A 25,300-nucleotide genomic window follows, 5' to 3' on the forward strand; every position below is an offset into this window, starting at 1 on the left:
CTTTCCCTCGGAGTCCAGTTCCCAACAAGTAAACTTGGCTTTCCTCCTGATAACGGATCTGGATGTTGTAAACTTTATCTTTGTATAACACCATGAGGACGTATGGATTGGTTATTGTTTTTCTAGAGCTGTCTCTAACCAGGAAAGTGCCATCCTAAAAGGATAAATTCTTGTTATTATGGGAGCAGCAAAAGTCAATACTCCTGTTGCCTGTGAGAGCAGTAGACAAGCCCCTAGGGATCTGGGAACCTACCAGTTGACAATTCAGTGAACATTTAGTTCCCCAAACAGCTGCAGTCCCATGTGGCATGGATTTCTTGGTTGTCAAGAAAGGGGCAGCAGAGATTATGTTAGAGAAATTTCCAAATTTCAAAGAGACCTCTTTGAAGTCTCTTGATGAAAAGGGAATCTCTTTTTCAGTAATAAAACAAATGATAGATGGTTGAGTGGATAAAGGGCCAGCAAAATAAGGACTTTATTGGTTAACTAAAGATATATCTTCCTACTGCTGAGAGCTATTTCCCTAACTCTTTCTTTCCATAGTCAAAGTCAGAAAACACCCAAATTCCTAAGAAATTTACCCATTTTAAAACCTCATGGTATCCAGGTACAGTGTTTCATCATCAAACACCTGAACAAAATCCAGTGTGGACAATCTGTGTTCTTATCTCCCTTTTTTTCCTGATATCTACCAAAATAGTATTGTGATTTGTCCTGTACTTTAAAATTTCATTCCATAAATTAGCTACATACTATTAATACTTATAGTATTATTAGATTAATATATATATATTATATAATATATAATATATATAATACTATATATATATAATATAGTATTATTAGATTAATAGATCTAATGTTAAAATAAAATGAATTAGGAAGGACTCATTTAAATTACTCCCTCCTCTGTGGATTGAATCAGGATAGTTCTAAATAGCCATCAATCTGCAATAATGGCTTTCCTTTGTTCTTTTTATTCCAGGTTGATTGAGTAAATTCTAGTTGGAACATCTCTGTTGAACAAAAATACGTGTGGACCAGCAATTCGTAGCCCGGGGCTTCACTTTAGAACTTCAAGTTTTGAAGACTTCCAGAGCCCACACAGCACCCCTGACTAATTAAATTAGAATCTCTCCAAGTGAGACCAGAATCAGAATTTTTTAAGGCTCCCCAGGTGATTTAAGTGTGCAGCCAAGCTTGAGAACTACTGTTGCAGTCTCGAGATGTGAAAGGTGTGAAAGAGGAAGGATCTTTGCTTTCCTGTCTCTGATATATAGATTTAAGGTTAATGTTCGGCCCTGGAAGACAGGAAATCTGGTTTAAGATCTTTCATATTAAATGACAGCTAGAAATTTCTAGGGGAAAGGACAAAAAATTGCTGTTGTCTCTCTCAATACGGGTCCCTTCACATTGATATGGATGGCAACTGTGTATCAAGAGGAAGATGGAACCGATAAGACATTGGAAATTTGGGGGAAAGTCTCCCTTTGATGCTATGTGATTCCTGTGAAAAGATGGACCATTTTAGTTAATAAAATCTCCTAGGATTCTCCTAAGCCAAATGACTACCTTAATTTAGATTTTTTTCCCAGGGTCCTAAGAGTCTGGTAGGACACTGGTAGGTAGAAAGCTGGCACTAATTGGCCCCCTTGGTATAACAGCATGGATGGCACCCAGCAGAATTCCTAGCCCATAATTGGTACTCGGTAAAAGTCAGTTCCATTTCTTTTCTCCCATTAATATTTATAACTACTTAAAAAATAAACTTTAGCACAGTACCTGGTTTATCTTTCTAAGAGCCGCTTCTGCCTCTATTCGGGTAATATACGAAACATACCAGTCTTCATTTAATGAATTCTGAAAATGTAAATTTTTTAAAATGGTATAAATTTTGCAGTTACATATGTAAGTGAAAAGAAAGGCCTCCAAGTAATCATTACCATAAATCACCACCTCAGTTCCATGAAGTTTGAAGCATTTATTTTAATTTGAATATAGAATCATTCAGGTGAGGATAAATAGAAGATATTTTGTGTGAACTGCTTTTTTTCATGACACTAGTTGCAAAGGTAGCAGTCAATAAGCATTTCATATATAATGAAGCCTCTAATCAGGAATGATATAAATGTAATAATTTCTTCAGTGTAGTATAATAATATATTTAATGAAAAAAACTAGGTTAATGAGCAGTTAAGTGACTTATGCAATGTCATAAACCAAGAAACAGATGAAAAACAGGAATTATTTTTCTCATTGTTTAATGCAAAACACACATTTGCCACTGGAAGAGGAACACCAAGGAAAAAAGAACATATTATTTTTCATCTGAGTCCTCCTCTTGATTTTTTTCACTAAAAAAATTAAGACTAATAAAAGATAAAAGAACAAGAGAGTATTCAGTGGGAGTTTCTGATGATTCATTTACTGGGGTAGAAATAAAATACGAACATATGCTTTATATTACCTCTCCTTCCGAAGGGGATGGTAGCTGAGGTTTGTTTGGAGCTGGCGAGGGAAAGCTCCTGCCTTCACCTCTGGGAGGTGGCCTGTTGCTAGGGCCTTCAAAAGTAGAGCATTTTGAAAGTTCATTTAAGCAATTTTTCACTTGTCATAACACATTTCCCCCCACCCCCAAATGCCCTTGCAGTTATTCCCAGCAGTTAACATTTCAAGAAAGCACAGCTTCAAATACAATTTTCGGGACTTCCCTGGCAGTCCAGTGGTTAAGACTCCGTGCTCCCAATGCAGGGGGCACAGGTTCGATCCCTGGTCGGGATCCTGCATAACGCACAGCCAAAAAAAAAAAAAAAATGTCACTTGTTCGAGACCACAGGGCTGTTCTGTAGACAGGCCGGTGAAATTTTGAGACACTACCACACATTTGAGTGATTGCTTCATTGTGCACGTTACATATATACCACCCATGTTATGACAATGTGGTGATAAAATAATTATATTCTCACAATAAGAAATTTGTTACCCAAGATGAGGTGAAGTTACCTTAAGAATATTTATAGCTTTTAGAACCAGAGTTTACTATCTGCTGTTCTTTACCAAATTTTCTACAGAGGTAGAAAGGTTCAACTTCCATAGAAAGCCCCGCCAACTATCTGATCAATCCGGAAGTCTGTATTGGGTTCTATAAATTACCCAGCACTTGTGCTTTGCCTTCTCTAACACCATTTTTTCTTGTTGACAGTTCCCTGAAACTTTCCAAGAGAATGTGTTTTGGGAAAGGTTTGATTGTGTTGATTTATAATTGCCAAGGCTGTCTCCTGTGTGCCAGAACAGCTGTTAAAGGCTGGGAAATTCTGTGAGTTGAATGTTCTCTTAATAATTCATGCATCATTCATTTGTTCATTCAACAGACATTTATTCAGCACTTCTCTGTCCAGGCCCTGAGTAAGGCACCTGTGTATGCTACCTGTCATTCTCACAGCAGCCCCGCAAGGTGGGTATTATCTTCTTTTCTGAATATCAGGAAACAAAGGCTCAGCGAGTCTAAATAAAGCATGTGCTTTTAGTGGCAGCGCCAGGACTTGAACTTTACTGTGCATAAATGAGAATTCCAGGGGGACCCAGTATCACCCAGGCTCAGGAATATGCATTTAACAAGCACTCCAGTTGGTTCTGCACCAGGGCTGTTACTCCATCTTCAATACACCACAGGGGGCAAACTGCCTGCCCCTGGGCCACTGACAGAGGAGAGTTACTTGGGAAGAGCCAGAGTCTTCCCAGCCATGTCACCTGGACTACTAGAGATGAGGTTCCCCGCTTCTAAATAAGCAGATCAGGCTAGCCTGAGCTGCTGATCTTCCTTCTTAAGGCTCCAAGTACCTGAACAGACCTTCCGCATGCCTACCTTTGCAGTCCAACACAGCAGGCACTTTTATAATGTTTGTTGAATGAATGAAATCTAGCTATATGGGAAAGTAGTGTAATCAAGGCTTACAGTGCATGGCTGTTTTAGAGTTGAGGAATTATTCTCTTTCTGCTTCTGCATCTGCAGGCTAGCACTACAAAGTCAGTATTCATGACAGACAATATACTACTTTTCATTGCAGTCACCCACCACCCTTAACATCTAGATCCTCAAGGGTTTGGACAATATACAGCACATCCTTTATCTTCCTGACCTTGGGACAGCCAGTGGAGGATTAGATTGAGGACAAGGTGTCCTGGTACTCTTAGGAGAAAAGGGTTCAATTTTGATTAAGGTAGTAAAGTAAGCCCTCTGCATCCACAGGTTCCACATCTGTGAATTCAATCAACTGCAGATTGGTTGAATCTGTGGATGTGGAGCCTGTGGATGTGAAGGTCTGATGGTGTTACGCCATTTTACACAAAGAACTTGAACATCCTGGGATTTTGGTATCTGTGGGGTCCTGAAACCAATCCCCCTCCCATATTAGAGGGACGACTCTATTCCAAAAAAATTAACCAACTGTTTATATTAATAATCCCCATCACCAACTCATAGAAGTCTGTGGAATTCACTTTGTGAGATACTGCTATAAGTGAAGTGTCTGAAGCTCAGATGCCTGCAGGGGCCAGGCAAGGAACACAATGTAGGTTCACAAAATAATGAGTGTGGACACTGGAAAATTGAGGGGTGTGTGGAGGAACTGTGGAAGCCATATAGTGAATATGAACACTATATCCTCAAATGCTTAGGAAACATTGAAAACGTAGTGGATTTCATTGGTGTCAGCAGTAGGGTCTCACACATACATGGGATGATGTACCCAATTGAATGTAATAGATGTGCTCCTTCAAAAAGTTCTACTCTTGAGTTATAATTTAAACTTACTAAAGTAGTTTTCTATTTGTAACACATACAGTACTGGTGTTCCTGTATGTGTACCACGAGGCCAATAAAAAAAAAAAAAGAGTGTTTTGTTTTTTCCTCACAGGACTTTTAAAAGTCTTAAGTCAATCTTTAAAAATTGGGTAATTTCACATTAAAAGCCATATTTCCAGTTTTTCTTGAAAAAAAAATCAGAAAATCTGGTAACACTAGGTGAGTTTCCTAGCATGAGAAAAAAAATCTGTTTACTAGAGTTGGGTGACTTTCCATAGTCATTTGTCAGTCATTCAACAAATATATTTTAAGTGCCTACCATGTGCTAGTTACTTGCAAGTCTTTAAGGATAAAAAATAAACACAGTCTAGTCCTACCTTTTAGGTCTTTGCTTCTACTCAGAGCGGTCCATGGACCAGCAATACCAGCATATGGCACAGGAACTGGCTAGAAATGCAGAACCTCGGGTCCCATCCAAGACCCACTGAACTAGAATATGCATTTTAACACAACTCCCAGGTGATCTGTATGCATTTTAAAGTCTGAGGACACTCTCAGCAAATACTTATCATGGACACCCAGAGGAGGTATTACTGAAAATGCAGGTCCTCACCCAGACTTACTGTATCAGAATCTTGGGGCCTGGGGTCTCTTAAACTGTATTTTTAACCTGTTCCTCAACTAGCAACTCCAGGTTAGATTCATTATAGAAACCAAAACTACAGAGAAAGCCAACACTGTCCTAAGCACCATATAAAAACAGCAGGGAGGAAAAGCTCTATGTGGGAAGATGAAGGCCAAGGCTGCCTGCCTGAGGAAGTGTGTGTGTGTGTGTGTGTGTGTGTGTGTGTGCGCGCGTGTGTCTGTGGTGTTCTGTGTAGTATCCTATCACTCCAACAGCCTCTGGCACACTGCAGAAACTGAGTTAAGGGCTGAATGAGGAAGTCGGATAGTTTTAGGAAACAACAAAACCGTTGCCCAAAGGCTTTGGGACAGGTTGGCCGTCCAGTCATGATTGGCATATTGGCTGGAGTGGACCACTAGAGCCCGGAGTACAAACCTTGAGAGAAGTATGGCGGCAGGGAGGCACTCTGCGAAAAACTACTGTTGCTGTGGAGACAGAAAAAGAACGGATTTTAAGTTGGGTTAGGTTTAAGGGGCCAGAGGGGGAGCCTGGACTGGGGAAATGCCGCTTCTTTGGCTGTTACTTCCCACTCCCTCCCTGAATCCACGGAAGCAGGGCAAAGAGAAGGAACTTGTTGGACTTCACTGCTGTCCCGAGATGGACCATGCCAAAGTCTAACAAGCTTCTCAAGCCAAAAAGCAAAAGCAACAAAAGAACTGTGTAAAGGGCTTTAAAAGCTACTTTAAAAAGTCAGCTGCAGTTTGAGGACTTTGAGTTTGCATCAAGACAGAAGTCCTCTGGGGAGAGGACTTCTCTTTCAGTTAGGAAAATATATTAAATGGGCATGTTGTTTGGGAATGGTGCATCCCCAGGGCCTAGGGGTTTATAAGGAGAGGTTAGGGAGGCGAGAAACACACAGAGGGTGCGGTGGTGGTGCAGCTGACAGAAGCAGCATCTCTGGGGGCTGGGGTGGTGGTGACGAGGGCCTGAGGGAGGCCCCGAATTGCTGTCTGCTCCACGCTGAGCAGCAATTTCCCTAGCCTTTAGCCCAAACCTTCTGTAAAAGTCTGCTCTGCTCAGAAATCTCGTGTGAGTGTTATTTTGTAAGAATGAAGGATAGGGCTGGGGCCCCAGGTGGGATGAGGTGGCATGAGAAAATGACAGACATGGCAGAAGAAGGAAGACAGCTGGAAGAATGAGAGGAAGCAGCAGAAAATCAGAGCAAGAGGCACCCAGGGAAAATGAAAAAATATTGAGAATCCTTCCAGATATCTGGCAGGGGTGGAGGGGTCTTGCTGGTGGGTGAGTTTTCTCCCATCATTAGGGTGGGGACTGAGCCTCTCCCTTTGGATGGTGAAGAAGATGAGCCCAAAGTGCTGGTGGAGGAACCCTCGGGGGCACTGCAAGGCAGCCCGACGGCTTATTTATGAGACACGACCTGAGTCTTCCTCCTGTCCGTGCCTCTGCCTCTGACAGCCTGCCTAATCGTGGACCCTGAGAAACACTCTTGCTACTGAGAAAACAGACCTGTGCAGTGAATTCTCCCCATCTGCTAGGTACAAGGTGCGTTTTCTCAGTCTTCCCATCCAAGATGCAGGGTGAACTCCAACTAATTAAATTAATTGGATTTCTTGAGTGTTTGTTTCTTTGTTTTAACTCACAGAGTGAAAACATTCCCTATTTCCCACCAAAGAGTCCATTCTGTCTGGGGCCATGACAGGGCAGTCAATTCTGTACCCCTCCGACCCGCAAGCACAGAGACTCAGAGGACAGCAGTGAGTTAACATATGCGATTCTTTACGCTCAGCTTGGTTTTGTTTCTTAAGACCCAAAATGTTCTGACCCTATGACCAGTGGCTCATTTCTTTCTTTCTCAACCCACCCAACATTCGCTCAGTATCGGTGGCCCCAGACGTAATGCTAGGTTAGAACTGAATGACGTCAGCACGAACCTTTCTGAGAAGGCTCCGGGCAGGTGAGCTGATGGGAGGGAGTGCTTGGGCGATGGCTTCGTAGATCTTGAAGGGAAGGTGTTGGAGCTCATGGGGAGCAGTGCTGGCTGGGGCAGAGATCTCTGATGTACTTCGGGGGAAAAGAAAAAAGAAAGCAGATTGTCAGGATCCAAGTGTCACAGGAACATCCCAGAACTGCTCCCCAGTTAGAAATAGCTAGTCTAAAGGGAGATACAAAAATCCAAAAGATCAAATGTCATTAGGAAGTGGTAGGTTGGAAGCCCACCCCTGCAAGGTTTTTCTAGATGATTTACCGCCTTAGAATGCAGTTTCAAATGCTGCCATTCTATATCATTCTCCATAATACACATTTATTTTATGTTTTTTTTCATTTTTGAAATGTTAACTTGGCAGAAAATTGTCAGTTGGAAACCATATGAATTTCAGAAAAGATCCACAAGTTTTGTTTTATGAAAGCCAAATTTTATGCTATGTCATTCATCTGCAGTTAGTGATCCATTAGAGAGCATAAATACTAGAATGTTTTCTATCAAACTGTACATATGCAATTTTCAATTTTGCTGTACTAGTAATTTGCCCTGTTATGCATGAACTTAACAGTTCTCTTTGGTAACCCAGCCAAATCACTCCATTTTATTATAACTATGCAGTATACCAACTGACATACATCTACTTAATACTAATTTTACAATTATAATGGATTCTATGGAGTTTCTGTACTATATAATTCCATCTGAATGCCTGAGCAGAAAAATGAAAGAATGGGTTATAAGTTATAAGAAAGCCTTTCTGAACATACCATCATCTTCATCCTGGTAAGGGGAAGAAAAAAAAAAGACATTAATCTATCATCAAAACACAATTTCTCAAAGAGTAACTATATTTCGGTATTTCTCAATCATAGAAATGTCTCTGTTTTCTTTCTTTAGCAGTTGTGTGTCTCCATAATAAAGATACTGTGGAGAACAGTAAAACTGGCTAAATAATTTATGATTTCTTAATACAAACGATCATTTAAAGACACTCCAATCTGAGACATTCTTTATATATTTAACATAAAATAGCTTCTGAGGTGTCTAAAAGGGCCCAAAGATACGCGAATAATGATGATATCTACTATGTGCCCCAAAGACTCATATACAATATTTCATCCAGTTCTTCAAGCAACCCTTCAAGAATTTAACATTCTCATTTTACAAATGGAAACATGCTACCCAAGAGGGATTCGTAACTTGCCAAGAGTTACAGAAATTGATTCAAACCCAATCTGCCTGACCCAAAGCTTAACCTTCTTTTGCAATGGCCGCTCCTCTTAAAAGCAATGCAACCCTACTGATTCGTAAATAGCTTCCAAGGTGTGTCCGCTTGGTTCAGCACATTTATCTTCAGGACAACCTTCTGAAATAGATAAGGGAGGGGCTCTTTGCTCTACTCCTCAGATAGGAAATGATGTTCAGAGAGGCAAGAATGATTTTGCCATTGACTAGTCGACCAAAATTGCCAGCTTGGACTTGTTTTGTTAGGCTAGCACAGTGGTGGTGAAAGAGCAACTTCCTCAAGTGTTGTGAGGATCAAATTAGTTACTACTTGTGCCTGGTATATGTGGAGCGCTCAGTAAAGTTTGCTGTCTCTAGTCCTACCACTGAGATGAGGCAAGAAGGATCATAGCCAGAATCACTCATCCCAGTTGGCCAACTGGGAAGGAGTCCCAGCAAAGGGCTGCGTAGATAAATACACATGGACTCAGAGAATCCCCAGAATGAAATTGGTCTTTGACACTTCTGCAACCATGTTTCCTCTGGTCCAAAATATAAGGCTTCTGGATTCTCATGACAACAAGCGTCAGTCCTTCCAGAGATAGGGAACCTCAGGAATGTGATGTCACCCTCATTTTCAACCTTATCTCCTCTTTGTCCCTATGGCTCTGCAGCCAGACTGCTGTCCTCACCGTCCCCACAGGCTCCACGGCCCTCGCCACTCACCTGCCTTTGCTGAGGACATTCCTGAGGCTGGAACGCACTGAGCTTTCTCTTGGGGTATCTATCCTGTGTCCTTCCCATCATTCAATGGCCACATCTCTAAAAGTCACCCTTGTCTCCTCAACCCCCATATATCACTTTCTTCCCTTCGCCTCTGTAGCTCGTTCTGTGATCATATGCTCCTTAGCATGTGGTCCGCGGGTTTGCCTGTCTCCATCGTATCTTAGCACAGCATCTAGCACAGAGCTGTGAAACACCAGGCACCTGTGGGCTGAGCCCTTGAACATGGCAGGGGTGTGATGGCCTTCAGACAGCTTACAGTATAGAGGAAATCAGACAGACCTGGATTTCGACCCTGGCTATTTACTAGCTGTGCAACTTACAGCGAGTATCTTACTCTTCTAAGCTTCCATCTCCTCTTAGTGAAAGAGAAACAGTGACTCCTCACAGGGACATTAAATGCAAAGCATATGTAAAGCTGGGATGACCAACTGTCCTGGTCCTTGTTTGCCTGAAAGTGATGGGGTTCCTGGGATGTGAGACTTTCATTGCTAAAACTGGGCAAGTCCCAGGCAAACAGCTTGTCAAAAGTAGCTAGGTTGGTAACATGTACATAGTAGGCATTCAATGAATGCTGTTTCCCCTCTTTCTTAGGCCATGGAGGTATTAAAGGGGAAAACAGAGGCCTAGGAAACTTTGCTGTGAGGCCCAGACTCTCCCTTTATTCTCCCTTCTACCTACTGCCCCTTCATCTTGCTAATTACCACCTGGTAACAGGGCTGAGACTAACGCATCCTCCCTAGGAACCTTCGGAGGGATAGGAGTTAAGCAATGCAGCATGGTGGGCAGGAGGGGAAGATGGAGGCCCCACCAGGCAGTGGTATTCAGGAGCCTACTGTGTGCAGGCCTGGCTCCCAGTGCTGGATTTCAATGAAGGCAGAGCAGAGGTAGCCTCGACCTCCTCCGAGCCTATACCGGTTTCCCTGTGCCAAGCATTCACCACATGACATTGTGTACTTACATTCTCTCTTCTGTCTGATCCCCATCCATGCCTGAAATGAATCAGGGCAAAGGAAAAGAACTGAGCATAAGGACTTTCAAAGAATATAGATAGTTTCACCTAATCTAATAACAAGAAATCAAACCCATGAGCCGTGATAAAATGGGAAGCAAAATCCCCAGCAGGAAAGCAAGGGAGAGGGAGGTTTGGTGACTCAATGTTCTGTCCTCATTGTGAGCTGAGCTAGACAACCCTTGTTCTGTTTAGCTACTGCTTCAAATCATTACATTAAAGAAAAAAATGTTTAATCAACAAACTAACTCTTAGTAGCTATTAAATTTCACTGAGTAGATGTTTCTCCAAGCAAATAAAAACTTTTTAGGAAACATTCTCCTTTGTCGATATTTTAAGACAGCCATCTTGGGGCTCACCCTTCGTGTGAAGTGAAGATAATTTGGGAAATGCTGCTGCTTTGGGACATTTCCCTGATGTACGAGCTGGTCAAACAGATTTGATGACAGCGGCCTTAGAGCTGTGGTGGGCACAGATGCCTGGGCCCGCTTCATGTTCTCCTTAGAGAGAGGGACACGAGGAGGACGATTTGTTGAACGCCTCCTGTCGGATGCCTCACGTCATCTCATCCTGTGTTTCTTTAAAACTTTGATATTTTGTTCATTATGATATATTTTTTAACATCTTTATTGGGGTATAATTGCTTTACAATGGTGTGTTAGTTTCTGCTTTATAACAAAGTGAATCCGTTATACATATACATATGTTCCCATATCTCTTCTCTCTTCTGTCTCCCTCCCTCCCGCCCTCCCTATCCCACCCCTCCAGGCGGTCACAAAGCACCGAGCCGATATCCCTGTGCCATGCGGCTGCTTCCCACTAGCTATCTACCTTACGTTTGTTAGTGTATATATGTCCATGCCTCTCTCTCGCCCTGTCACAGCTCACCCTTCCCCGCTCCCCATATCCTCAAGTCTGTTCTCCAGTAGATCTGTGTCTTTATTCCTGTCTTACCCCTAGGTTCTTCATGACATTTTTTTTTCTTAAATTCCATATATATGCGTTAGCACACGGTATTTGTCTTTTTCTTTCTGACTTACTTCACTCTGTATGACAGACTCTAGGTCTATCCACCTCATTACAAATAGCTCAATTTCGTTTCTTTTTATGGCTGAGTAATATTCCATTGTATATATGTGCCACATCTTCTTTATCCATTCATCCGATGATGGGCACTCATTATGATATTTTTGACATTCATTTTGATTTTTTAGAATAGTCCATTAAAATATTAACTCAGTTACTGAGGTTTTATTGATGCACCCTGACCCTGGCCCTGATTTAGTCCTCACACTGGCCAAGCAAGGGCCATAGTTATGAATCCTGATTGCACAGGTGAGGTCAACGGAAGCTTTGCTTTTGTCTTTAGTAAGGAGCAGAGTTGGGCCCGACCCCAGTTATGTTTGTGCCATTGGCTAAATAGGCCCCAAAAGACTCTAGAGTAAAGTTAGAAATATTAGAACTGACTTTGGTATTCTGCCACCATAAAACGTGGTTGAGCAGTGAGGAAGACACTAACAGTGACCTAACACTTCCCACAGTGATTTCCTCTCTGCTGCCTATATGGAAATACAGAATGGTAGGTATAGTTCCTACGCCTTGTGATGGAAGGAAAACGCAACCAAAAATCTGACTGGTTGAGGAGAAGTTCTCCACAAATGGCAGTCATTCTTGTGCTCCTAAGGAAGCATCTCTCTACGCCTCTCTGTGCTAGATTGCCACGTCCTTCCAAGTGACCCAGGCACTCTACATCCAACCTGAGAAGTCTGAACACTCCTCAAGCCCCAGCAGCAAAATGAGCCCACTCCCAGCCGGGAGCACCATGGTCTTGGGTCCCTATGCAGAGCTATTTCTATGAGGCAGGAGTTCACGTCACCCCCTCTGCACGACAAGCTCAAGCGACAGAAGACAATTACTTTGGCACAGGTGGCTTCTTCCCTGGCAGGGGGCTGCTTCTGTCATGCCTTTCCATGGTTGGTGGCAACGGGGGCTTTTGTATCTTGGGTAAATGCTCCCCGAGAGGCCTGCAGAGTTGAGAGAAAGGATGTGTGGGAAACAAACCAGAGTCTTACAACACGTGCCACGTACCCTCACGCAGGTGCCCAGAACCACTCACCTTCCCGCTGGGGCGGAGAGCTGCAAGACAGGAGGGAAGATGTGTGAGTGTCCTCAGCACTTTCCACAGGATAAAGACAAGGTACAAAACGGAACAAAAACAAAAACAAACGAAACAAAACAAGGAGAAAGCTTACCTTGTCAGAAATAGCTGGTCTCTTTCCTGTAAGTGACAAACAGCAGGTAAGCCTTGAGTTTAAAAGCTAAGCATTAAAACATTGTTTGATGAACCTGAGTCCGAGCCTCTTGGAGGGCTGCTTGGGTTTTAGCATTGAGGAATCATAGACTTTAGACCTGGAGGTGTCCCTTACAGTAGAGCACCTAATTTTAGAGGCTCAGACAAATTAAATGACTTTGCCCAAGGGTCACACAGTGTTGTGTACATACAAACAGTATTGTGGGTTCTGTGCTTCTTTCCAGTTTTTTTTTTAATATAACTGAAGATGAAAAGGATTAATGCCCTCTTGAGATTTTATGTCTCTTTCATTTGTCCAGAACTTCTTTATACAGCCTAAGTTTATTTTCATATCTGAAATAAACCCATTTGCCATGGAGGGGTTAATTTTCCTTCAGTCCTCTGGTACATGTGCCATTATGTAAGGTATTACACTTAGTTTCTGGAAACTTTTTAAACTTGGGGTACAGGGTTTCAGGAGATTCTCCTGGTGGGCTGCAAATCATTTTGTTTTGTTTTTGTTTTTCTTTCTTTCTTCCTTCCTTTCCTTTCCTTTCCTTTTCTTTTCTTTTCCTCTCTCTCTCTCTCTTTCTCTCCCCCTCTCTCCCTCTCCCCTTCCTTCCTTCCTTCCTTTTTTCCTTTTACTTTTCTCTTGGAACAGATGACATGCAGGCTCCCTGAAGAAATACTAGGCACACCTGAGAACTCTGCATTGCAAAGTTATTCAAAGCAATGTATTTTTTTATTCTGTCTGAAGTCCTCTTGAGTAGATATGCCCTATGACTTCAATGTAATAAAAGCACTAATTAATTGGATTCAACCAGGTTTAGAAGCAAATCCTGTATGATTTCGAGCAAGTTAAAGTCTTTGAGTTTCAATTTCCTCACCTGTAAAATGGGAATTATAGGTTTGCTATAAGAATTATAGTTTAAAACTGCATAGATTTGCTGTAAGGATCAGGTGACAGTGTATATGCAGGGCCAGGCAATGACCCATGGGTGCTGACAATTGTTAGACAGCTTCTCTTTCTTCCCCTCCCTCCAACCCCAGCTCAGTTAACACCCTAGGGTGAATGGTGATACATCCGTCTGGAGTTGCATTTTCGCAACATGATTTATTCCTTAAAGACTGAATACATCCCTGGCTCATGATAGGCCCTAAGAATCTTGTTCCACTGTGAAGAGCTCACTGACCAGTGGGAGAGAGTTGGGTGGTATAAAAAAATGTTCATTATTTATAAAATTTTGGTTTGAGGTGGAAACCCCACTTCAGAGGGGTACCCAGAAAACTTAAATTTATATCATTAGATATAATGATATAAATTATATCATTATAATGAATAGGTTTTCTTTTAAAAACATCTGCTGGTTTATGCATATTCCCTGGGCATGTTAGGAGTCTCCCGATAAGAGTCTGAGCATTGTAAGAGGTTAATTCTCCCAAAACATCACGGATAAGGGAGTAATTCAAGGGTAGAGCTGGTACTGTCAAGAAAAGGTGTCTTTAAAAAAATAAATAAATAAAAATATTTTAAAAGGGTAACTTTTGTTCAGGAAGTGACGCTGAAGGATTTGACATCAGTGTTCCATTTTTCTGATGCTTTGCCTCATGGCAGTAAGCAGGGCTGGAGTCTGAGGTCGAATTTCTCAGTCTTCATTTTCACGTAATTTGTCCAGCCCTCTGCAGCAGGCCATTTTAAACTCAGATAGCCAACATAGCTTTGCATGAGTCGGCAGAGCTGTGATACAGTTCAGAGAAACAGCAGCAAGCAGCAGCATCAAATCCAAGAACTGAAAGTTGTTTTGCCGACAAAAGAGGAAACTGAGGCCACAAAGGCTAAATGCCTTGCTCGCCAGGAAGCTAAGGAAGGGCTGGGGTGGGCCGGGGGGTCCAGGCTCCTTGTCCCTCAAGGCCCAGGGCTCCTTGCCCAGAACTCCCTAGTCCACAGCAAGGAAAATCCAGTGTCTCCAACTGCAGCATTATGTGGTGGAAAAGGGCACCCACTGTGAAGTCAGAAACACTTGGGTTCAAATCCTGCAATTCCCTAATTATGCAAATTTGGGAAATTTACTCAACCTCTCTGAACCTCAGCTTTATCATCTGCAAAGTGAGGATGATAATACTCCCTCTTTGTTGGGCTGGGGTGAGGACTAGAGATAATGTAGAGATAACTCTCCATATCCATGGGTTCCACACCCATGGATCAACCAACCTCAGATCAACAATATTTGGAAAAATAATTCCAGAAAGTTCTAAAAAGCAACACTTGAATTTACCATGCACTGGCAACTATGTACATATATTTATGTTGCATTTACAGGTATTTACTTAGCATTTATATTGTATTAGGTATTATAAGTAATCTAGAGATGATCTAAAGTCCACGGGAGGATGTACGTAAGTTATATGCAAATACTACACCATTTTATATAAGAGACTTGAGTATCCCTGGATTTTGATATCCACAGGGATCCTGGATCCAGGGATCCTCCCTACGGATACTGAGAGACAACTGTAACTTATTTGTGGTAAGTAAAGCACTTGACCCATAGTAGGTGCTCAATAAATTGTAGCTAAGTTTTAGAATTGGATGAAAAATAGCTTTATGTAGAGGTAACTGCAATCCAAGGGTACTCTGGGCCAATTCTGGAGGAAAGAACTGTAGTATACCTGCAGTTTGATCAACCACGCATACAACAAAAGACAACTCTGACATTTGAATAGCACCTTAGAGTTTTATAAAGTATTTTCTCATTACAGAGCACCCACCTTACAAATAAGGAGACAGCTCTGAAAAAGCAACGTCCCTGTGGCCAGTGAGCTGCTAAGTTAGCAGCCAAGGCAGCCGACAACAGCTGTCCCAGGCCTCTTGCCTCTTAGCCCAGATGCCTCCCCATCCTCCTTCAGGAGGACATGGGATGGATGTGTGTACACAGATGGCACCCATGGAGAAGCAGGCCCAGCACAGGGCTAAGGACAGGAGCTCTGCCTCAGGCTTCTCTGAGTCTGGGTTTCCCCCCCCACCCCACCGTCACTTGGTAGCTGAGTAAACTTGGTAAGTTACCTCTTCATGCCTCAGTTTCCTCATCTGTACAATGAGGATGATTCTAATAGCCCCCACTTCATAGGATTGTGGGGATAGTTAAATGAGATGGTCCCTGTGAAAAGCATGCAGTAAGCACTCTATAAATGTTGGCCACTGTTACTATGCATCAAATATAAAAGATACCAACCTAGTGCGAAGGGCTCTCTGTCAAACGGAGCTAAGGAACGATCTAGGAGTGGTTTCGTGCTTCTGTCTATGGAAGGGGCAGGGACTGAAAGGGAAACACTGAAGTCAGTTCAAAGAAGAGAGCAGTCGGCTGGGGCAGGGGTGTGGGTGGACTGGTGGGCAAGAGAGGGCAGCCCCTATACTTACGCTTTGCTGTTTTGTGGTTTCTACTTCTGCTAGGCTCTTCGTGGTTGGGCTGGGGTGGCGGTAGTGGCTGCTTTAAAAGAAATCCACGTATTAGGAAGCATTTCCAACCCATCAGCAAGCCCTGAGGGCTTTATCCCCCTAAATAGGTGTGAAGCTGTTCACTTTTCTCCATCCCCATGTTCCAGTCACACATATACCTGTCCATTTCTCACCTGAACTGAGCTCCCTGTTCCACACACTGTGAGAGTGTGTTCTGTATGTCACTCCCCTGCCAAGCTTTTTAGTTGCTCCTATCACATTAGGAACAAAACTAAAACTCACCATGGCCTGCAAAGCTCTGCCTGAGCTGCCCCCTCTCCACCTGTCCAACACCTTTGTACGCTCCTCTCTCCAGTGCCCACCGGACTCTCACCATAAGTATCTTCCTGCAGTTCCTGCAAAATCTCAAGCTTATGCACTCTTTGGCATCGCTGTACTTGTGTTTTCCTCTGCCTGGGATGTTGTTTTCCCAGCTCTCGCCACAACTGGCTCATCCTGTCCAGGTCAAGGTCACCTCCCCACCTACCATCATGTTCCCTGGTCTTCTGTCTCCCTAACCACACGTTACTACTCAAATTACCTTGTTTATACATCTCTATGCTTGTTTATCATCCATCTACCCCTAACCCAAATAAAAATTTTATGAAAGCAGGGATCTTATTTGTCTTGTTCACACTCTATTCCCAGCAGCTAGAACACTGCTGGGCACTGCGGCTCAATAAATGTCTGTAGATTGAATGAATGAATTCTGCATCCCAAGAGTGAGGTGAAGCGCTACAGATTATGCATGTGTAGATAAATTCAGCTCCATGAGCCAGCCGCCTTTGTAATAAAACTGCAAAAGCAGGAGGAAGCCATCTGTTCTTAGATGAGGTGTCCCAACTGTGGTGTGATCTGGATTTTGAGCTTTGGGGAAAATATGTCCTCTCCCTCCTTCTAGCCCTGACACTTGGCATTCACCACAGCTGTCAAAGTGCTCTGGTCCTTTGTGAAGAGGGCACATTTCCAACTATTGACTTCTGATCCTGAACTTCTCCGGGCCTCTCTGGATACAAGCCTACCTCGGAGATATTGCGGGTTCGGTCCCAGACCACCACAATAAAGCAAAAATCAAAAGAAGCCTAGTGATGAGGAAAAATCATAAATTTCTCTATGACAGGCCAATCAAACTAAGTCAGAACTGAAACACATATAATATGCCTCCATTGGTGATGGGCCTTTCCTAATGTGCAATGTGCATTTGTATTATACATTAACCAGACCTCCTCAAGGCAGGAGGATATAAACAAACTTTGAGAAAAATGGTACCTTTCTTCTGAAACGACCATTGTGACTTTGAAGGTTACTATTTCTTTCTCATCCTGTCAGGGAGTCACACTGACCTAAAGGCTCACTCTGTAGGTACACCCCTGACCAAAACATCTCTGATGAACTTTGTGTTTAATACTAACCTGTCAATATGATACATGATTCTTTGTCTCAAAAATGTATGAAACTGAATCTCCAGATCCTGACCAGTGGAGCAATTCTCAGAGCTTCTGAGAGTCTGTCTCCCAGGTTATAATCCTCAGTTTGGCTCAAATAAAATTCTCTTTTTCTCTTCTTAGTTCGATTGTTAATCGAATTTTCGTTAACACTACTCACACAAATTTTTTTATTGCCCATTGAATATAAAAGTTACATCTACACTATACTGAAGTCTATTAAGTATGCAATAGCATTATGTCTAATAAAACAATGTGCATATCTTACTTTTAAAATATTGCTAAAAAATGCTAACCATCATCTGACACGGCCGAGTTGCCACAAATCTTCAATTTGTAAAAAAAATGCAATATCTGTGAAACGCAATAAAGCAAAATGCAATAAAACGAGGTGTGCCTGTTAGTTAAGTAGAACCACGGGATCTGAAACTGTAAGCTTGAAGAGAGAGGAAAGGGAGTTTGCTGCCTCTGTCTCCGTGGCTTCATGGCATTGCACGTTTTGGTCTCAAACCTTTTGTCCGTGGAATTTCAGATGTTGGCCAGCAGGTGGCGCAAGTCTTCTTGCAGGAGGGAAGGCTGGGGACCCAAATACTAGCAGGTGCCATTAGTTTATTTTACAGTTTTCACTTATTTCAAAAGTCAAAAAAATAGCACAATGAATACTAGAAGAGGACTTTTTATTATACAAATAGCTTATATTGTTATGGTAAAGAGAAAATACCGATGATAAAATCATTATGATGTGTATAAAAATCACTAGTATTTCATCCTCCAAAAAGCCCACTGTGAGTGCTTGGGAATGCATTTTCCCGGCCTACATATAACTTTTTCTTACTGGCTAGAATTGGATAAAGATGTCTATAGTTTTTTCTCTCTGCAGAGGAAATCATCGAGTGGACACAAAGTGGCATAACAGAAAGTATGGAGCCTACCGAGTGAGCCCGGCCGCCGGAGGGCAAAGGAGGGATGGCGGCCATCGGCCTCTGCGGGGGCACGGGCGGCTGCTGCACTTTCCCGGAGTGGGGCCGGTCTGTGGAAATGCAAAGGCATTAAAATGAAAGGAGAAATTCTACATCTAGGCGAGTGTGGGCCACACCCAGGGCTCTCCAGGAACCCATCCAGCGCCCGGCTGGAGGCATCTCCGCATCACTGGATCCCACAGACTCCCCCCAGCACCAAGGCCAGCCCCAGCCAGCATGGCAGGGATGTGTCCACACCTGGGTCGTACAGGGTGGGGAGTCCTTGGCCCCTCGCCTTCTCTGTACCTGCCTGGTTTGTCTTACTCTTATACTTCGGAGCAACACTCACCTTACCTCTGGGGAACAGGTATTCATCAGAGGTTTTGTTGATGAAGGAATGAAAAAAGGCCTCTTAGTAATTAACTCAGCCAGTACCGTGAGGGAGTGTTTTCAGACAAAATTGTAAAGAAGTAAACGTGTACAGACACACAAATGCACACATGCTTATGTACACACATGCACACGCAGACACACACAGAGACACATACACTCAGGCTCACCCAGCTGCCTGGGCAAGGTGAAATCCACTGTCATGGCTCTTGAAGATCCTGTTCTAGGTCCCCTTCCTTCCCCTCACAAATGCTCTGGGTTGTCCTCCCCCCTCCCACTTCCTCCTTTCTAAAAGGGAGGAGCCAGTCACGGACTCCTGTAACCAAACCACAGACTCTTAACAAAAACTCACATTCTTCTGCTCATCACAGAAATATCCCCCGGCCAGATAGATAGGCTGGCAGTGTTCCATCCCTTTGACAGGGAAAGGCCAGGCCAGGACTGTGAGGAAGTGACGGCATTCTTACATTTTGGGCCCTGGGTGCCTATTTTGCCTCACCCTAGCCCCAGTCCTGGGGAAGCAACACTCTTCCACAGAGAATGGGGCTCAGAACCCAGCAAGCCTGGTCTAATCTCATACCAATGCACCCACTCTGGCCACCTGTCAGCTCCTCTGACCTGTCATGCTCCTTTCAGCCTCAGGGCTTTTGCACGGCCCTTTCTACTGCTTAGAATGCTCTTTCCTTCCCACATCTATGCTCACTTAGCCAACTCCTGTTCACCCTTTAAGTTTCAGATTAAATATCATATCCTCAGGGAAGCAAGTCCAGATCAGGCATATGTCCCAGCCTCATCATCTGCGCTTGTCTTCCTGAGTATATATCATGGTTTAATTAAGTCATTTTGTGACTCATTTGTTTGATGTTGCCTGGACTATGAATCCTTTAGGGTGAGGCCTGTCTACCATCTCGTTCATTCTGTATGCTCATAACTGGCATGTATGAGGCACTCAACGACTTAGTTACCTGTTTCTTCTCAGGGTCTATATATGAAACAGGCTTGATAATTGTTGCCTGTATCACGCAGGGTGCTTCAAAACACAAAATGAAATGTCGACAAAGCATGAAAGGGCTTTAAAATTGCCACGTGTTATGCAGCCTAAAGGATTAGTGGTATTAATTTTTGTGATATGGATCATCAACTTTCTAGCTCACTCCTTGATATTATGCAAGTGTGTATGTGCCTACTTTCTGTTACCACCACTGCTAGAGTGTAAGCCCTGTGAGGCAAGGGCTGTGTCTTCTTTCCGGATGATTTTAAATTTCAGCATTTAGAATGATGCCTGGCTCATAATAGAAGACCAATAATTTTTGTTGAATGGGTGAATGAATAAATGAATGAGGGAGAAATGGGCTGACAGGAGCAGATAGACAATGAAAATCTTGAATACTGTTTAAAGATTTTAAAGTTATGGCCAAACCACATTCAATATTGTTGTATTTATTCTGACAGTCTGTGGGTAGTGGTGCCACCTAATCATGAATTGGTCAAAGATGGGGAGGAGCAGGAAAGTCCTCTTGAGTACCAAAGTAACACTCAAAATAAGCTATTACTTCCAAATACCCTTAACTGGCAGTTCAGTATCATCCATCATCAGCAATGATTTGTCTGCAATCATAAATATTTGTCCGCAAATCGTAAATATTATTGATCCTCACTGCGAACCTATGTGGTCTGTATTGTTATTGTCCTATTTCAAAGATGAGGAAATTGAGGCCCAGAGAGGTGGAGTCACTTGCCCAAAGCCACACAGCAGGTTAGCTGGCATCAGCATGCCAAGCTTTCTGCTCCATGGGCGTTGGCCTCCCATACATCAGTGGGGGATGGGGCCTGGGCTGCCAGGGCCCTTACCTATGTATAAGGAGCCGGGGTTGGAGAAAGGCTTGGCAGGCAGGATGGAGTTCTGCAGAGCCTCCTCATTGTTGGAGGGTGGCGGCTCATAATCGGCATCATCTTCCGTGGGGGCCTCTTCGTCTTCATTGGGGGACTCATAGTCACCGTCATCCTCCCCATACTGATCATCATCGGGACTTTCATAGTCATCTTCTTCCTGCCAACACGGTGATGGGGACAACGCGGTGTGTAGAGGTCCCTGGGCAGTAGGCGTGCCAGCATCTACTCTCTCTCTGCCAAGCCTCACAGGGGTCCTCACTTGGGGGCAGTCAGCACTAGCACGGCCCTCCCACTACACATGAGGAATATTGAGCTCAGGGAGTACAAAGTCCCAGGGCCAGCAAGATGCAGACCTGGGACCCCCGTCAAGGTCTTCAGACTGCTAGGCAAGTGCATTGTTCTCTACATTTTTTTTTTTTGCATAACAGAGAAAAGCAGAACAAGCGAGGAGGATACAGGAACAGAGGGATGGGAGAGCCCGCTGTTTTGAGTAAACACGTTTTTTACTCCAGACATTGCCAAGAGGAAGACTAAACATCAGGAATGTTTGTGATGCCCCTAGTTAATTGTCAGTTCTGTTCTTAGGGTGCCTGTGCTCGAAACTTTCTTCCCTAATGGGGAAACCAGATAACCAAAGCCTGTTAACTAGAAGGCAGGTTAAGTTGTGCCTGAGAGGGGATAGTCAGGGCTGGGCTGTTCCCTTTGCTGAGAGCTGAGTGTATAAAAACAACAGCTTATTATTCGTGACATCTGGCACTGAGTGTGAAGCTGCTCTCTTGGAAGAGACTCTTCCTAAATTTTAAATTATTTATTGTGTTTTACATATGCTTCTCTATGGGTCTCAGGGAAATTAAGCCCTAGGGGCTGGGTGATTGCCTTTGAAGCAACCCATGAAAGTGGACAGTTACAGTAATGATTTCCCAGGCAGAAGTGGCACCATCAGCTGCCAAGAAATGACTGGCTCATCACTCTCAGGTCAAGGTCAAGTGGGTCCTAAATGAGCCCAGGGCATTTCTCTAAAGTCAAGGGCAGCGTGGAAAGAAGAAGCAACAGGAGGTTGCAACTTGGCGAGGAAAGGTGCACACTGAGAGCCTAGAAATCCTGACAACCTTACTAGGTGGCTTAAGGAAGCCTGTCTAAGGTGCTCAAGTGAAAGATGCATGTGTTAATTTTTTGATTGGCAGAATATGTATATTTCTAATATTGGAAGACGAGGTTGAGTACCTTCCTGGACTCCAAAAGAGACTTCGTCCTGCCATCAGTGTTCCTATAACTTGAGAACAGAGGATGGAACCCCTGATGAACGGGAGGCACTTCAGAACCACGGCCTCAGTGCCTCTGCAGCCCTGGCGGACTGCCCCCTAGACCTACAGGGGCTCCCTGCAATCTCTCAGCCTGCACATCCCGGCCCTGTGGCTCCTGACTTTCCACCAGGCCTTTACCCCATAAGCCCTTCTCAACAATAGACTTTTCCTCTCAGCTTCTAGAAAAATTATTTTCTCCCAGTGATTTGACTTGAATATTTCTGTGTGTGTTTTTGTTCCTAATCATATTCTGCCCTGTGTATGTGTTATCTAAGCTATGAAATGCTCATAGAACTGGGTTCTTCATCTCCACGCCCCGCCCCCAGTGCCCTGTGCAATGCTGGGCACTTCATGGAAGCCCAAATGTTGTAGCCAGTGGCTAGTGGAGACTCCCTGTTTACAGAGAAGATGGAGGTGGCTGGCCTCAGGCTGAGCTCATGGGAGGGACTGCATGGCAAGCAGCAGCAAAGATGCAGCTTCTGCCTAAAAATGTAAACATTTGGGGGGTAACTGATCTATTTTCCCTTTGGAACAAAATTAATCTGTCATATTCCTTTGTTCTCATGTAGAAAGCACAGACTTAGCTAGCACTTCTTTTTTTTTTTTTTTTTTTTCAAATTCAATGCTTTCTTTTACCAGAATCCCAGCAGGACAAGGCATGTTTAGTGCCTGCTTCCTAAAGGCACTAGAGGCAGCCGCTTACCAGAAAGACCACTGCACGGAGGGTGGGCGACCTGGGTCCTTGGCCTGCCTCTAACTAGACGTGTGGCTTTACATAAGTCACGTTCTCCAGCGGGCTCGGCTGCTTCATCTGTAAAATGAGCAGACTGGGCTACGAGCCGTAATGGAGTTCTTAGCCTGAGTCTGGCTTCAAGCGTGGTGACTACATATGCAGTTTCCTGGGGACAAGATGTGCAGAATTCATCAGACTCTCAAAGGCGTCATCATGACCCCTCAAATATAAAACCCAGTTGGATCGGCCCATCCCTGAGGTCTTTCCAGGGCTGATAGTTAATTCCGAACTCCCTTTCCCTCTGGGTCACCGGTGGGCACTTAAGCCTATGAGAAAGGCTACTTTAAATCTACTTTAGTGTAGACCATGTGGAGGAGGGGTTTGGGGGAGGGCCTTGCTGTGGAGGTGTGCACGGTGGATGACGGCGTGGTCAGCACCCCACAGCCCGTGGCCAAGTCCAGCCCACTGTCTGTCGTTTGTCAAGTGAAGGGCTGGTGGCACAAAACCAGGCCCATTCATTCAGGTGTCGTCTACAGCTGCTCTCGTGCTGCAAGGGCAGAGGGGAGTAGATGAGGCCAGAGACCCCGTGGATCGCAAAGCCAGGAAGTTACTAGAAGGCTCTGGCCTTCACAGAGCACATCATCTGACCCCTGGGTGGCTCTATCAGGCCTTGCTTCTTTCAGCATCATGCTGGTTCCTTATGGCAAAGGCACTCTGGAAACAGCTGTAAGGTGGAAGAACGGCCCACCCCATACTCACAAAGGATGACCAGCCTCCGTTGTCTTCATGGCTTTCTGTGGAAGAGGGTAACACCAGCATTGGTACCAAAAGAAGCCGCAAGAAGGAAAGTCAGAGCCGCTCCCCACTCCGGGATCCTTCCCCACCACTGCCCCATGCCAGGCCTTCATGCTACATACCTGGGGGATAACAATTCAGTATCAGCTCTAGAATTTCTACTTGAGGGGCTCATTCTGCCAGACAGAGGCAGTGGTTCTTAACCTTTCACATACATAAAAGTCACTTGAGAGTGCTTTAAAATATGCAGATACCCTGGGCCCTATTCCTAGAGCTTCTGATTCTGCAGGACTGAGTGGGACCCAAGAATCTGCATTTTAACAGGATGTGCAATTTAACAACTGAATAATTGCTTTAAAGACTCAGAAGCAGGAGGGTTGGCTCTGCTTAGGTGCTCAGTTCAAAGCCCGGCCCGGGTCATTCCATGCACCCCACAGAGTCCCTCACTGTGACTCTGCAGAGGGTCCCAGCTGAGAAGGGGCCATAGCCAGGTACCCCAGCATAGTGACATCTCTCCTCCCCTCAATCTGGACCAGCAGACAGAAGAACCAAAGCGCCTGTCACCTCCTAAAGCCATTGCTCTCACCCCTGAGACCTTTACCTGTTTCCTCAGGAAAACGCTGAACTTGGGGTCTGTAAAGACAAACAGCATTGCATTAATGGCCCTACTGACTTAGGGAGATCTCCCTCTTTCCTCAGTCCAGCCCTGCAAGGGGAGCCCCCAGGGGAGGGTATGTCTCACCACCCAGGACCGCGGTCCTTGTTGCTCTGAAACCAGGGTCAGGCTACCCGAAAATTCTGGAAACCACCAAAGCCATGTTGGTGGCACAACTGGGAGCTTGTGACTGTCTGACTCTCTAGGGGAAGTTCCCCTGATGTCCCAGACACAGGGCAGGATGCCGGGCAGAGAGGGGGGGACCCCTGGACTGAAGGTTCACTGCAGATCAGAAATGGGGGCAAAACCAGTCCCGTGAATCCCATTACAGTTAGACTTGGGTTTGAAAATTCCTTGCATTTCATTAAAGTGACACCAGGCCCTCAGCTGCCCCACTCACTTGCGTGTGAAAATGCTCCTTCTCTCTTCATTCTTGTTGATTTCTTGACTTAACTTACTGAGAATCCTACAAGATAAAGGGACAGGCCAGGTGACAAAACAATCATCTCCCCGCTGGCCCAAACTTCCTCCCACTGAGCCCTGAAGTTCCCTGATCTGTGCGACCTCAGGAACCTGGGCCAGTATTGGCCAGCCTGTTCCTTTGGCCTCCATCCAGTCCCCCACCCCGTGGGGCCTCTGCTCCTTGCTTCCTGAAGAGCTTGTCACCTCCATCCCCCTACCAGTCCCTGCTCAGGAAGCTCTCTGCTGGGGCCTCAGTCTAGCTCAGAGCCCCTCTGTGGAGACCGGTCAGCTCACGCCTGTCTCCTCTTCCTCTGCAATCCTGCAGCCTTATGATCTGGATATGACCGCTGCATATTTTATTGTGTTAGTATTCCCCGGGGCTGAGGTCCCCTGACTCCAGGTTTGGCATCCCTGTAGTGATATCT

General features: G+C 44.4%; 1 protein-coding gene across 1 annotated transcript in view; it reads right to left on the reverse strand.

The window, feature by feature from the left end:
• LCP2 (lymphocyte cytosolic protein 2) overlaps positions 1-25,300 on the reverse strand; it is a 44,606-nt gene that overhangs the window by 1,867 nt on the left and 17,439 nt on the right. Inside the window, exons 4-20 of the mRNA XM_007447831.1 lie at positions 24,814-24,879; positions 24,360-24,391; positions 23,723-23,757; positions 20,885-21,083; positions 18,617-18,714; positions 16,162-16,228; positions 15,977-16,060; positions 12,706-12,731; positions 12,570-12,589; positions 12,370-12,477; positions 10,403-10,433; positions 8,202-8,214; positions 7,382-7,511; positions 5,865-5,914; positions 2,468-2,562; positions 1,783-1,860; positions 1-154 (exon numbers count right to left, since the gene is read on the reverse strand). Of these exons, the coding sequence (XP_007447893.1) occupies positions 1-154; positions 1,783-1,860; positions 2,468-2,562; positions 5,865-5,914; positions 7,382-7,511; positions 8,202-8,214; positions 10,403-10,433; positions 12,370-12,477; positions 12,570-12,589; positions 12,706-12,731; positions 15,977-16,060; positions 16,162-16,228; positions 18,617-18,714; positions 20,885-21,083; positions 23,723-23,757; positions 24,360-24,391; positions 24,814-24,879 (1,286 nt within the window). The remainder of the gene's footprint in view (positions 155-1,782; positions 1,861-2,467; positions 2,563-5,864; positions 5,915-7,381; positions 7,512-8,201; positions 8,215-10,402; positions 10,434-12,369; positions 12,478-12,569; positions 12,590-12,705; positions 12,732-15,976; positions 16,061-16,161; positions 16,229-18,616; positions 18,715-20,884; positions 21,084-23,722; positions 23,758-24,359; positions 24,392-24,813; positions 24,880-25,300) is intronic.

Source organism: Lipotes vexillifer, unplaced genomic scaffold (assembly GCF_000442215.2).
Source record: "Lipotes vexillifer unplaced genomic scaffold, Lipotes_vexillifer_v1.1 scaffold370, whole genome shotgun sequence".
Lineage (NCBI taxonomy): Eukaryota > Metazoa > Chordata > Mammalia > Artiodactyla > Lipotidae > Lipotes > Lipotes vexillifer.